Raw genomic sequence first — 12,155 nt, forward strand, 5'->3', positions numbered from 1 at the left:
TTTTGTACCTTTAATGCAGGTGTTTTTCTGTTGAGTATTTTTTTTCTTGGCAGTGGTGTTGGTACCTTAAGATGGTGCGGAAACGTTAATGGAGGGCATACCTGTTATACAGAGATTTTTATGTTGTAATGGACGTTCCCGCGCTCGCTCGGTTATAGAAGAATGTTAATTATATCACTGCCTCCACTGCAGTTGTTGACAATGGCTTCAGTATTATTGCTTCTTGTTCCGCCGCGCCGCGGTGGCTCAGTGGTTACTGCGCTCGGCTGCTGACCCGAAAGACGCGGGTTCGATCCCAGCCGCGGCGGCTGAATCTCGATGAAGGCGAAATTCTAGAGGCCAGTGTGCTGTGCGATGTCAGCGCACGTTACAGAACCCCAGGTGGTCGAAATTTCCGGGGCCCTTCACTACGGCGTCCCTCATAGCCTCAGTCACTTCGGGACCTTAAACCATAATAAACTGAAACTAAACCGAAGCTTCTTGTTAACTAGGCCTCTGTTTTTCAGGTTTCCTTTTTTTTCCCTAAATAAAATAGCTCTTCACAGCAGAGCGTGCGTTTGTGTTCGATTCCTCCTGGTTGCGGTGTATTATTACATTGATCCCTTTTCCTGACAACCCTATAGGTGCACGGGACTGATATGTGGTGCGATAGCACTGCCACATCCTGCCTTACTGATTATTTCGAGAAGGAAGGACAAACATGTGCCTCGGTATTTGCCAGTGGCAAGAAGGCCATAAGGTGGGTGGTGCTTCGGCGAGATCCACAAACAAACGATGGGGTTAATAATCTTTGCCACCGGTGATGCACATTACCCTCGCGACTCAGACTACGGAGCCTGATTAAGAATAAGCCTTACTCTTTTTCTATGCTTTTTGCTCTGAGACGGCCAGCGAGCCGAGCTGTTCTTCGTAGTCCCGGTGCCGGTCTTGACTGTCTCCCACGGGCGAATGACAGACACTGGTAAGCTACATGGCGTTTCTCTAAAAGGCTAGTCATAAGGGGTTCACAGTTTTTTACGGTTACTCTACTGCTCCCGGGAAAACGGGATATCGGGAGGCTTCCGTGACCCGCAAGGCCGTATTTTCTTTTACCTAACATATTGGGCTACCCTGGAAGTTTAGACTCTGCTACTCCAAGCTCTGTACCATAGAGACCTTGGACTAGAGTTGCATGCTCTGTATGCTCGGAGCACTATACACTCCATATATATAGTGCCCAGAGCAAAGAAGACATTTGGGCTAGTTGGTGTGAATTAATGGTGGAAAAAACAGCGCAACCTCAGACAGAAAACACAGAACAAGAGGGGAGACACTACAAGCGCTGACTCGCAACTAAGGTTTATTAGAAAAAACAGAACATAATATACAAAGTAACCACCCTTTCATTCCTTGCAAAAAGGGTGTTGTATATCGTTTCCCACTGTCTTGCGGTAAAGAGCATATCGGGCAAACGGGGCGCTGTGTAAACGTAAGGCTCTTTGAGCACCGCAACTTACTCGGCAGTGACTCTCGAGACAACATTCCCGCACACTGGCGGGTTTGCAAATGCACACCCCTTTTCCCGAAAACTAATGTGCTTTTTCGCCACCAAGATAAGGTGACCCAGGAGCTGACGGAGGTGTTCTTTATTTGAAAAAACGGCAAACGGTGCGTCAGTGACACACCGTTATGACGTACGCAGTCGTGGGTGGTTACTGTTTATATTATGTTCTGTTTTTTCTAATAAACCTTAGTTGCGAGTCAGCGCTTGTAGTGTCTCCCCTTTTGTTCTATGTTTTCTGTCTTAGGTTGCGCTGTTTTTTCCAACGTGCCCAGAGCAGCTTTATATGCGACGCCAAGCTATAGGGTTTGGAGTAGAGTGTACACATTATCGTAAACTTCGATGAGGTAGGGCATTAAGTACACTTGATAAAACAGCATTCCCAGCTCAGCTTTTCTTATGATCCACCACCACACGGGCACCTGATGACACATGGAATAGCGGATTGCCTGTCAACTGGAGTGAAGCAGTGTTTGTTCTTCGGTTGTGAAGGCCACTTCGTATATGATTAAGCTCCAATAAGGAAGTATAATTACTATCGTCTGCTCTCCGCTGGGCGCTAAGTGCTGCAAAATGACGCCATCTACGATGTTTATTCATGCGTTGGGAATACGGTAGGATATATTGATTAGGCACGTTTGGTATATATCAGAAGAAAGTCTGACTAGCCCCATCTATAATGCGTATCGGGTCGGGCGTGTCGCTGTACTTAATGACGATTAGATGAACGGTTCGGTTTGGTTTACTAGGGTTTAACGTCCCAAAAGCGACTCAGCTATGAGAGACGCCGTAGTGAAGGGCTCCGGAAATTTCGACTACCTGGGGTTCTTTAACGTGCACTGACATCGCACAGTACACGGGCCTCTAGAATTTCGCTTCCGTCGATATTCGGCCGTCGCGGTCGGGATCGAACCCGCATCTTTCGGGCCAGCAGCCGAGCGCCATAACCACTGAGCCACCGAGGCGGGGTAATCAGGGGGACGTTCGCTCACCTGGCTTCTCAGTGAATTTAACCCGCTTGGATTATGAGAGGCGAGCATCTGATAATAAAACTCGAAATTATGTGGCAAACCTGGCTCGGACAGTCGAAGTTACAGGGTGAGCCACTCTTAGGAGGAACACGGATTGCTTGGCTGTGCACTTCCGAGCACCAGCATGTTTGACGCGGCGGCGCATTGAAGCAAATTGGCAACGGGTTCAAAGGGGCATTGAATTGGTGATACGCGTCGATTGCCATTGCCACACAAACTCAACCCGCGACTTCGACGAAAGCACTGGCGCTTAAAATAACTGGGCTACGAACACTCGTGTTCACCCCATGAACAGGCGACATTGTACAAATCTGGCGTTTCTCTCAGAAGCTTCACATAAACAAAGTGGTCGACGAGCCACTTATTATAGGCACGATGCGGGTTAACACTCAGAATATTTCTATGGCCTAATCAAAGAAGCCATCTGAGGGCAGATGTGGAAAATATGAACAAGAATATTTAATTTTCATGTAGAAGGGCACGCTTTCTATGCATTGTTTTTTTCATTTTCGTACTTAAGTCTGCGTTTTATGTTACAGTTTCAGATTTATTTTTTCAAGCAGAAACATGTAAAATCCTGCAGAGCTGTAAGCATGGTAACTCGTAGGCCAAATCATGTGCGCGTAAAAACATTTATCCCGGAAACTGGAGCAAGCAAAACCAGAAGAGCATACCTATACTTTCCACCCCACCCCTATAGCGAAGTGATGACGATGGTCATTTAGGATTTATTTGAATATACTAGAGGCCAGTATTTCGGCCCTTACAGTAGGAAAACACATATTATAGTCTACATAGTTCGTTGCACTACAGCCCATCTGTGTACCTACCCCCCCACCCCGGTGATATTACTGACTCACAGATCAATTAAGTCGAAACAGCTACAAGCAAGGGGGAGCATTCAAAATTGTGTACAAATACTACCCACCTGTTCCTTGCGGCTTATGTTCATGTGGACAGCAGTGTCTTTTGCCAGCCCCGAAAGCGGGAGTCTTTTCTTGCGAAACACTATGGAACCAACTAAGTTTGAGTTTAAACAGGCGAGAGTCCCTTGTGTTGCTAATACTGTAAAAAAAAATGAGGTCGGTAGTTTCGTAATATGCTGCTGTAGAAATGAACTGCTGCATGAACCAGATTTTTCTCCATGTTGTACATATTGCTAAGAAAAACTACCCGCTATGGCTTGTTCGCTCCTCGTCTAATTTTTTCCGGAAGCACAAATTAAGCACGAAACAGTCATAAAGCCTCCTGGATCATGAGAAAAAGTACGTTCTTGTTTACTCCCAAAATATAGTTTGCTTTTTATACAACAATAGCCACAAATACAAGGAAATAATACTGTGGCTGATATACCAGTTCCTCGCTCCCCCACTAAGCGCAGTTCTGTCTGCACTGCGGAAAGCAAAATTGGCAGCTTTAATCGAATATGCACTCAACTCCGTTTCCTTTATATGTGCACACAACACCTCTAGGGAAACGGCGAGATATTCTCTACCCTTGCAATCCGATGCGCATACTCTGAGAAACAGAAGCTTGACGCTGACAGCTACCAGGTTAAGAGAAATGTACCTTATTTCTTGTTTGTTCGTTCAAGGAATGTGTGCTAGCTGTAGTCTCCAGCTTGCAATCCGGTTGAAAGCGACTCCTTTCTGGCACCGTGTCTCATTTCATATTTATTCCTCGAGGAGGAAAGTTCCGACAGAAAAGGAACCTGACGCCTGAGTAAAAGAGGAGCTTAGCCTTCGGCAGTGCTTTCTTATAATTGTCGTATGCGAGAATCGGCGCTTCCTAATGAAACGCACGTGCATATTCATGGCCATTTCCGCCGCTCGCACTTACTATAGGGGAGCTGCTACACAGCGAAAAAGCTCAGTGATGAGGCAAGCTGAGGCATTCATCGAATTTCCCAGTGTCTCAATCAGCGAAGGCTTGAGCTGCGGTCATACAAAATAAGGAGTATTCGTTCTCTTCGCTCCTGCCAATGCGACATTAAAGACGGTACCATCCGACGTACAGAGGCTGGACTGAGGTGAAGATTGCATTACTCATAGATAGCAGGGAGCGAACGATTCCAAGTGGTGCGGTACAGCCTCGCTGCATTGTAGTTGAGTTAAAATGACGACACCGAAAAAAAAAAAAACGAACAGAAATCTGATGGCTTTGAAGGAGCAGTGGAAACAATGTACACGCGAAGGCAAAACTCTGGACGCTTCAAAATTTCTGAATAACTCTCACTACTAGCTGTTTGGCATACTACTGTGTGGTGGTGATTGGCTGTTGAAACACAGGACGTACCACTTTTGTAGCGAGAGCTACACTACGCCAGCTCTTCGAGCCTTCAGCGTTACGCCCCTTGAGCTCCCTGGCGGTGCCGTGGCCTTGAGCCGGTTGGTCACGTGGTGCGGAGCAGCTGTTGCTGGCGGCGATGCGGCGTGCTGGCGAAACCAAGCTGCAAGAGCTGTTTGCATGCGCCGTGTCGATTGGGGGGGGTTGAGAGGGGGAGAGGTGTCGCAGCTGCGTAAGTAGGCGGCTCGGCGGAGCCGCCGGGGCAAAGATGGAGGGCGGAGGAGAGGACGCCAAGAGGAGGCGGCGAGCAGAGGAGACAAAGGTAGCGCGCGCGATACGCCTCGATAACCGGCGTAAGAACGACGCGGTTCGGAAGGCGAGTCTAGCCGCCGATAGTGAAACCACGACTAGGGACGAAGATGAAGAGGGAACGCCCAGCGAAGCGGAAAGCCTTAAGCGTATGGAAGGGCGATAAGCGGTTCGCAAAGAAGCCAAGGCTTGGCGACGGAAGCCTCTCACGTCACTCTAGGTTCAACCACAGCTAAACCACAGCCATTTTTTTTTTGTTCCGCATTAGCCATTTCCTTACTTTACCCATTCAGTTTAGGCTCATATTACACTAAGCTCTAATTAATATCACGGACGCGACTGGGAATCGATAAAAGTAAGCTTTGAAGAGCACAAAAATACGAGGAAAGGCAAATTTTCGCAAGAGTATTGTGTATAACAGCCGAGAAGATGTCGGCGTTCCTTCCATTAAATTCTGGAGCAGATATCGAGAGAGAAGAAAATTAAAGAGAATGGCTGCATTTAAATATATACGTCACAAAAAACGAATGCCTTCAATCATGGATATCCATAATATGTGCACTTAGCGTACTTTTCTGCACACTGGGCTTCCTGTTCATTACACCAACATACTCGCTCAGGTGGCCTCTCCTGCTGCACTTTGTGGCACAAAAACAGGCAGCGCAACAACAAGAGAGCGCGTCGGGGTTGAGATGAGCTGATTTATATTTGCCTAGTCTTCATTTTTAAGCACAGAGGGCTCGAGGCGTTGCCTATCGATTCCTCTCAAACTAACTGATTTTACTAAAGTATAACGAGAGGCTGTAATAATTACCGCTGTTTTTGGGTAGCCTTTATCGATGGTTTATACGCAAAGCAACCCGATGAATTTAATCTGCAGACTTCCTTCATTATCACAGCCCATGGGGACAAACTTAGTATAATTTTGAAATTCATTTCACCTTTTAATCTTTTTTTTACTCATTTTAACCGAGGCGGTGGTTTTACTTCACTTTTGTGATCAAGGAAAATATTGAAATATGACGCGGTTGTACAGAGAAACCCGTTACAGCGCAGCTGCCTGTTAGGTGAATAGAGAAGGGAGCTTACAGGAGAGTGAATCAAGGGGAAACGGCGTCTATTTACGAGAGCAATTTATCCAAGCTCTTATCGACAGCGAGATCACTTCGCAATTAAGTTTTCGAAGCTTCGCATCCGAAAAGCCTTTGTGGCCTGTTTAACAGTCACTTCGTCCCACTCAGTGCCGTTCCCTCGATGCGCGCACTTTGTCAGTAGTGAACAATGCGCGTTTTTCATTGTGTCCTATTGAACGGCGTTAAACTTCTAATCAATCACTTCCTAGGTGGCTCAGCCGCTTTGGCGCTCTGCTAGTGAGCAAGCCTTCGCAGACAAGCTTCCCCCGGACGCCGCCCGAACTTCAATCGGGGCTATTCCCTGAACAACCATGCACGTTCATGAGCCCGAGAATGGATGTAGGCCTCTCTTAATATACCTAGAGCTGCCCACTGCTATGTGTGTCATAACCTAGGTGAGGCTTGAATGAATAAAATTACATGCACTTTTACACTATTATAACCATTCTGTATCGTTCTTGCTGCCGAAACGCTACATGCCCGTGCGTTGCATCTTAACGTACTTAGTTTGAAAATAAAATATGATTACAAGCATGTGTACAAATGACCAGTTTTTCACAACACTCTTATGCAAAGAAATTTATTTTGCGTAGCGCCTTTCATCGCAAGAAGAACTGAGCAACTATATATTTTTTTCTTCAGAGGGAAAATGCGAACAAAGAACACCGGGGTTTTTGCCACATATGTGGATGCGGTGTTGTCGCCTAGAACGTCTCTCTGTAAGGTCTTAGAAGGTTGAATTTCAGACAGAGAAAAAAGCGAGCGCGGTGAAATAAAATTATGTGCTTCATTAAACAAATAAGTGGAGGCTAACTAAGCATGCGGCATAACAAATGAGAAGTAAACTAATCATTCCCGCCGCCAAACTAGCAGTCGGAGATTTTTTTTGCAGAGCCTTCGACATGTTACGTAATAGTGCACGCCTGTTTTCACCATGTGCATACCTGCATGACAAATGACGTCATAGATTGGAAACCGCTGTGCCATCGCCCAGGAAGCAGTTGTTCCACTTCCCATATATTCACGTGTTTGCCTCTTAGATGAATCAGCGATTGGCGTGTGAAAGCTACGTATATGGCATAACGCAATCACATTTCTTATGTGTGATCTGAATTGAATGTTAAAATCATCGGGCCACATCTAGCGAGCTCTACTGTCTCATGGTTGTCACCCCGCGCAGTCTAGAAAAGTTTCATGTTGAACAGGATATTCTCGCGTTGAATCCTTCTGGGGCAGCTTTCACGCATTTACAATAACATCGATAGAAAAAACGGAAACCGCCTTTGGGTAAAACATATTTTCTGTTCTCTTTGGTTGGGTACTCCATGACGATATCTAGTACGGTCCTCGTAGTACGATATCTATACGATAGTACGATACGATACGATAGTACGATATCTAGTACGATATCTAGTAGGCCCTGCTTTTCTAACAAGGAAATTAACCTGAGTTGCGGGGAAGGAACCTTACCATTCCCCCACAAGTACGGCTTAAAAAGCGGTTCACAGCATGCGGCGCAGTTGAGTTGAAGGCGATGCTTGCTCGAATAAATTATCATAGATGACAAGGAACAAACCTTTATATGATATAGAACTTCATTCCTGTTTTGGTCAGATATTTCCTTTCTCGTCACCCATATTAGGATATAGATGACGTTTAAGCAGAAGGCGTTTAAGCAATTTTTTAAATTCCTGCCAGGAATTAAAAAAAATAAGATTTTTGAGGTATACAGGTGGTTTTTGTAGTGAAATAAGGCTTGCCGTGGCGGCATCAGAAAAAAGTAAATCATGACAACTAGTTTGCTAAGTGACAAATTTAATAGCAACCGTTTTACTTTTCAAAGATAGGCGCCTGGTACCAATCACTAATTTGTAGCTGATGGCCAGTAATGGCCATATCTATTTTCAGTATATATAAATTATGAAAACCCTCAGCACAGCGACGCAACAAAAGTAAGCCGTCCAGTGCGTGCAACATGATTTACGTGCCACGACCGCTCAGCCCGTTGTCATACATTAATGTCACCTAATAAAGACATCGCGTGCATGGCTGTAACGACCATGAATGTCACTCTGTACTCAACACACGGCCTACTTAAGGCACAGGAGGAATTAAAAGAACGTGCTCGAATATGAAATCTGAAATGAGAACTTATTTTTCCATTTCTTTATGTGGTCCACTATGTCAAAAAATCAATGGTGGCCGGCAGGAAGCTTACGTCATTTTTCTTTCTTGATGCAAGTTTTAATTGTTCTATTGTCATTTCTTAATTTTTTGCGACGTCTTGGCAGCTTATTGGCTTCTTAGGCGACCCATGGCGACCAGATTCCATTGTTGTTCTCAGGATATCCCTCCGGGTCAATTGGGGCGTCGATCGCTGGTCGAGCTGTCTCGTTGTGTGCCCTCAGCTTCATCAACATGAACGAAAGGACCTAGAAGGCAGAAAGAAATAATTATGTTGCCACTTGTATGTACACAATTGCGCCATTATTACTCTTTTTATAATTCAACTGTATGCAGCGACCGCTGATTAAAAAGAATTTTTTCTCTGAGTTCTGTTCACTTCGTTTACCACAGAGTTATTTTTTGCAAAGGTGAATTTTTATTCATGATTTGAGCCCGTGCTTCAGGACATGGGGCTGGTATTTAAACCCCTTTTTATTTATTTTTTCAGCTTAAAAACATTAGCTGGATTTTCGAACCTTTCATTCCTATCTAAGCTTGACATGCCCTGCGCACTGAACTACTAAACAAAGGAAAGAAATTGTTTATGGTCTTTCAGTTTTTAAAGCGAAAGTGTTACTAGTTAAATTCAAAGAAAAGCAGAAGGCGTGTCAGAGTGAGCAAAGAAAATCCCAGTGATGGCAAGAAGAATATGGTGACGTCTTCGAGAAAACCGTATGACGCACTCATGAAGGAAAGCACTGCCATTTGAAACAATTACATACATATCGTTGGTGTATATGCAGGGTGTCTGAGCGAATACTTTCAAAAAAATTTAAAAAGCTTTTCAGGGTAAAATTATGGCTTTTGAGGCATAGTATTGCCAGGCCTGACGGACACCAGAAAACCGGTGAATCATCTTAACCAGTAAGCTGGTTAACTAATTTTCAATAATTAACTTTTTGACTATTAGAGTTAGGCGCCTGGTTGCAAATAGAGATCTATAGCCGGTCGTTAGTAATAGCCACGTCAGTTTTTAGAATTTCGCTGATAAAGTCGTCGACCACTTAATGCGACCTCTTACCAAGCTCTTTCCGACAAATAAAATGTTTTAGAGTCAATCCGCGGTGCTCGATGGCATTTTCTAAAATCGTACGAAACCTTCCTTTCACCTGGCAGATTGCAGTGGCGCTAGTTCGTCAAGTGGCAACGAAAAGTTCCAATGAGGATAGCTATAGCACTCTTATTTTTCCTTTTACTTGACGCGTGTTACGGTTGTAAGCCTTGTTGTGTGGTACTTGTTTGTCTATTTTTACGCTGCATAGTGACATACGCTTTTATTCACGCACTATCTTAACACTGTTGCAGCGTTCATTGTTTTGTGCCTGGTATGTCACTTCTGTAAATGACGGGGAAATATGGGCCGCAGTTTTATATTTTCCGATTTCTTACAAGACTTCTGCTGTTTGGCATGTGGACTATGAAACTGATGCGACAGTACTGAACACGACGATATAGAAGATTACCACAAAAGGTGCCATGTTGTTCATCTACACTGGCCGCAAAAAATGAATCATGTAAGTGTCAAGTTAGCATTAAAACGTCTTACCCTAAAGTCAATTTGACTCGTGAAATTTCTTATTACAAAGGTTGCTTCCGATACGCTCCGCGGGTGGGTGCCCAAGTTTTAGTTTCGGAGGGATTTGACAGTCTCGGGTGTCTTCTGATTGCCCATTTGATCCGAGTAACGTTTTATCTTAAATCGCTTTGAAGAAACTAATTAATCAGCCCAATGGAGGCATTTGGGTTGAACACCATTGTGCTCGAAAACACTGAAACGCTCATGTAGGGCTGTTATCTGGGAGACAAAGATTTTAAGCTGGCAATGGACCACCAGAGTTAACCAGTGAAAGAATAAATCCTTTTCCTTCTCTGACCAATTAGTCACAAAGGTGATTTCACAGCTTCTTACACAATACTTAAAGCGACGCGTTTTGTTTCGATGCATTTGCAGGCAAGCTCAATTAGCAACTTGTTCTATTTTCCCTTTCTGTTGCCATAGTCACCAAATCTGCAGTGCCTACTTTGAGATATGACAACACTAGAGCAGAGCACTGCATTTCACTGCAAAGGCAGATAGCGCAGAACGCTGTCTGCTCACCGAGGAACTCTTGTTGGCAAGATTGTGCAACTCGCACGGGTCTTCGGCCAGGTTGAAGAGGTAGTAGGGCTGGTCAGCGACAACGTTGGTAGTCTCTGCTACGCCGCTGCCTCTCCCGCATAGCACGGTCGCTTCGCGTCTCCAGTTACTTGAAGAATTATGCTCGAAAAGGTTCAGGTCCCCGTAGAAACGCCGCAGGACGGCCGCCGTCCTGCTCTGGTCTTGTAACGCGTCTATATCATTGTTGACACGGCTCCTTCCGACCACCTGTGCGTAGATTTTCGTGAATTATGTGGCAACTTAATTACGTCTAATAAACAGGCAAAAATAAGACCTTTCTACAGTGAACCGCAGTAAAATGTTTGCCTCGACCATTTTCGTAGGGTTTCACCTCATCCAGCACATGCTTACATTACGCATCGACCGGATATACACGAAGCAACTCCAACAGATACATGTCCCTTCTACCGAAAATAACTGAGAAACGTGGTTTCTTCTCAGCCGTAATGTGGTGTTTTTACGGCACTCCTAGGAACCAAATGTCTCGAAAGGTAGAGCAGTTGATGCGAATTGCGCAAGCAAACGCATTCTAACAGGTCCTTTGTCGACTGCTTTCATGGCTTCATAGTTGCATATGTGAAACGCTTGCATGTACTTAACTATCGGAAAAACATTACTAATCATTGAAAATTGAATCCCACAGGTAACATTTACTCTTGTACGCGAATGCTCTTACATACTTCTGACTGAATTTTAAAGACTTGATGCGCACCTTCTCCCACTGCTTCCATTTTTTCTCGGGTGTGAAACGTAGTAAAGGGGTTTTGAAATCAAGTGCGCAGGCGTCTGGACCCTCTAATTGCACTAGAGAATCCAGAGGACGACAGGCGGAAAGTAAGAAACAAGAACCTGGCTACGGTTGTCCCAAGGGTCTCCGTAGCTTCCTAGCAGCAACTTGTAGTCGCCGTAGCGGAGGGCAGCGTGTCCGGTTTCTCGGTGAATGTCATGGAGCAGCTCATTTCGTGGAGGTCGCCCTCCCTTGGAGAGTGTTTGCCACTGGTCCACACCATCCAGTGACCCAAGTGTCGGCACGTCTCCTCCTGCAGGAATGAATCAAGGCCTAACTTTGCTTCCGTCTGTGATACACGGGCTGGAAAGGATGTCTTTTTGTCCTTCTCTCGTGCCAAAGAGCGTAAAGTCCTTGAGAGGTCTAGCCTGTTCCTTGATGCGTACTTTTAAATGGTTTGACTTGAAGCAGTCGGTGGAGAGTTCTGCCGACGAGATCCATTAGTCGACCGTGATGCGCCCGCGTACACACTAAAACAAGAACAAGGATTTCTTGTTGCTTAGAGCAATTAAAGAGTGTCGGAACGCGGGAACAGCGGACTGGGGCACGTGTTATAGATAGCTGTGCGCACTGGCGCTGGATGTACTCAACACAGCATATATATTTAAATGCAAAGAAATTAAAGCTTCATGCCAGCCCGGGCTGAAAATACCGGACTATGAAACCGTCTGTGCTGTTTGCACGT

At 45.1% G+C, this 12,155-nt stretch overlaps 1 protein-coding gene across 5 annotated transcripts in view; it reads right to left on the reverse strand.

Moving 5' to 3' along the window:
• Nucleotides 1-8,517: 8,517 nt before the first annotated feature.
• Nucleotides 8,518-12,155, reverse strand: part of LOC149343086 (arylsulfatase B-like) — a 374,108-nt gene continuing 370,470 nt past the window's right edge. For all 5 annotated transcript variants that reach the window (XM_089545602.1, XM_089545604.1, XM_089545605.1 and 2 more), the window contains 3 exons: nucleotides 11,533-11,723; nucleotides 10,624-10,890; nucleotides 8,518-8,731 (listed from right to left, as the gene is read on the reverse strand). In XM_089545602.1, coding sequence (XP_089401728.1) covers nucleotides 8,603-8,731; nucleotides 10,624-10,890; nucleotides 11,533-11,723 — 587 coding nt within the window. In that variant the 3' untranslated portion in view covers nucleotides 8,518-8,602. The remainder of the gene's footprint in view (nucleotides 8,732-10,623; nucleotides 10,891-11,532; nucleotides 11,724-12,155) is intronic.

The sequence above is a fragment of the Amblyomma mixtum genome, chromosome 5 (assembly GCF_055824585.1).
Source record: "Amblyomma mixtum isolate Tamu chromosome 5, ASM5582458v1, whole genome shotgun sequence".
Lineage (NCBI taxonomy): Eukaryota > Metazoa > Arthropoda > Arachnida > Ixodida > Ixodidae > Amblyomma > Amblyomma mixtum.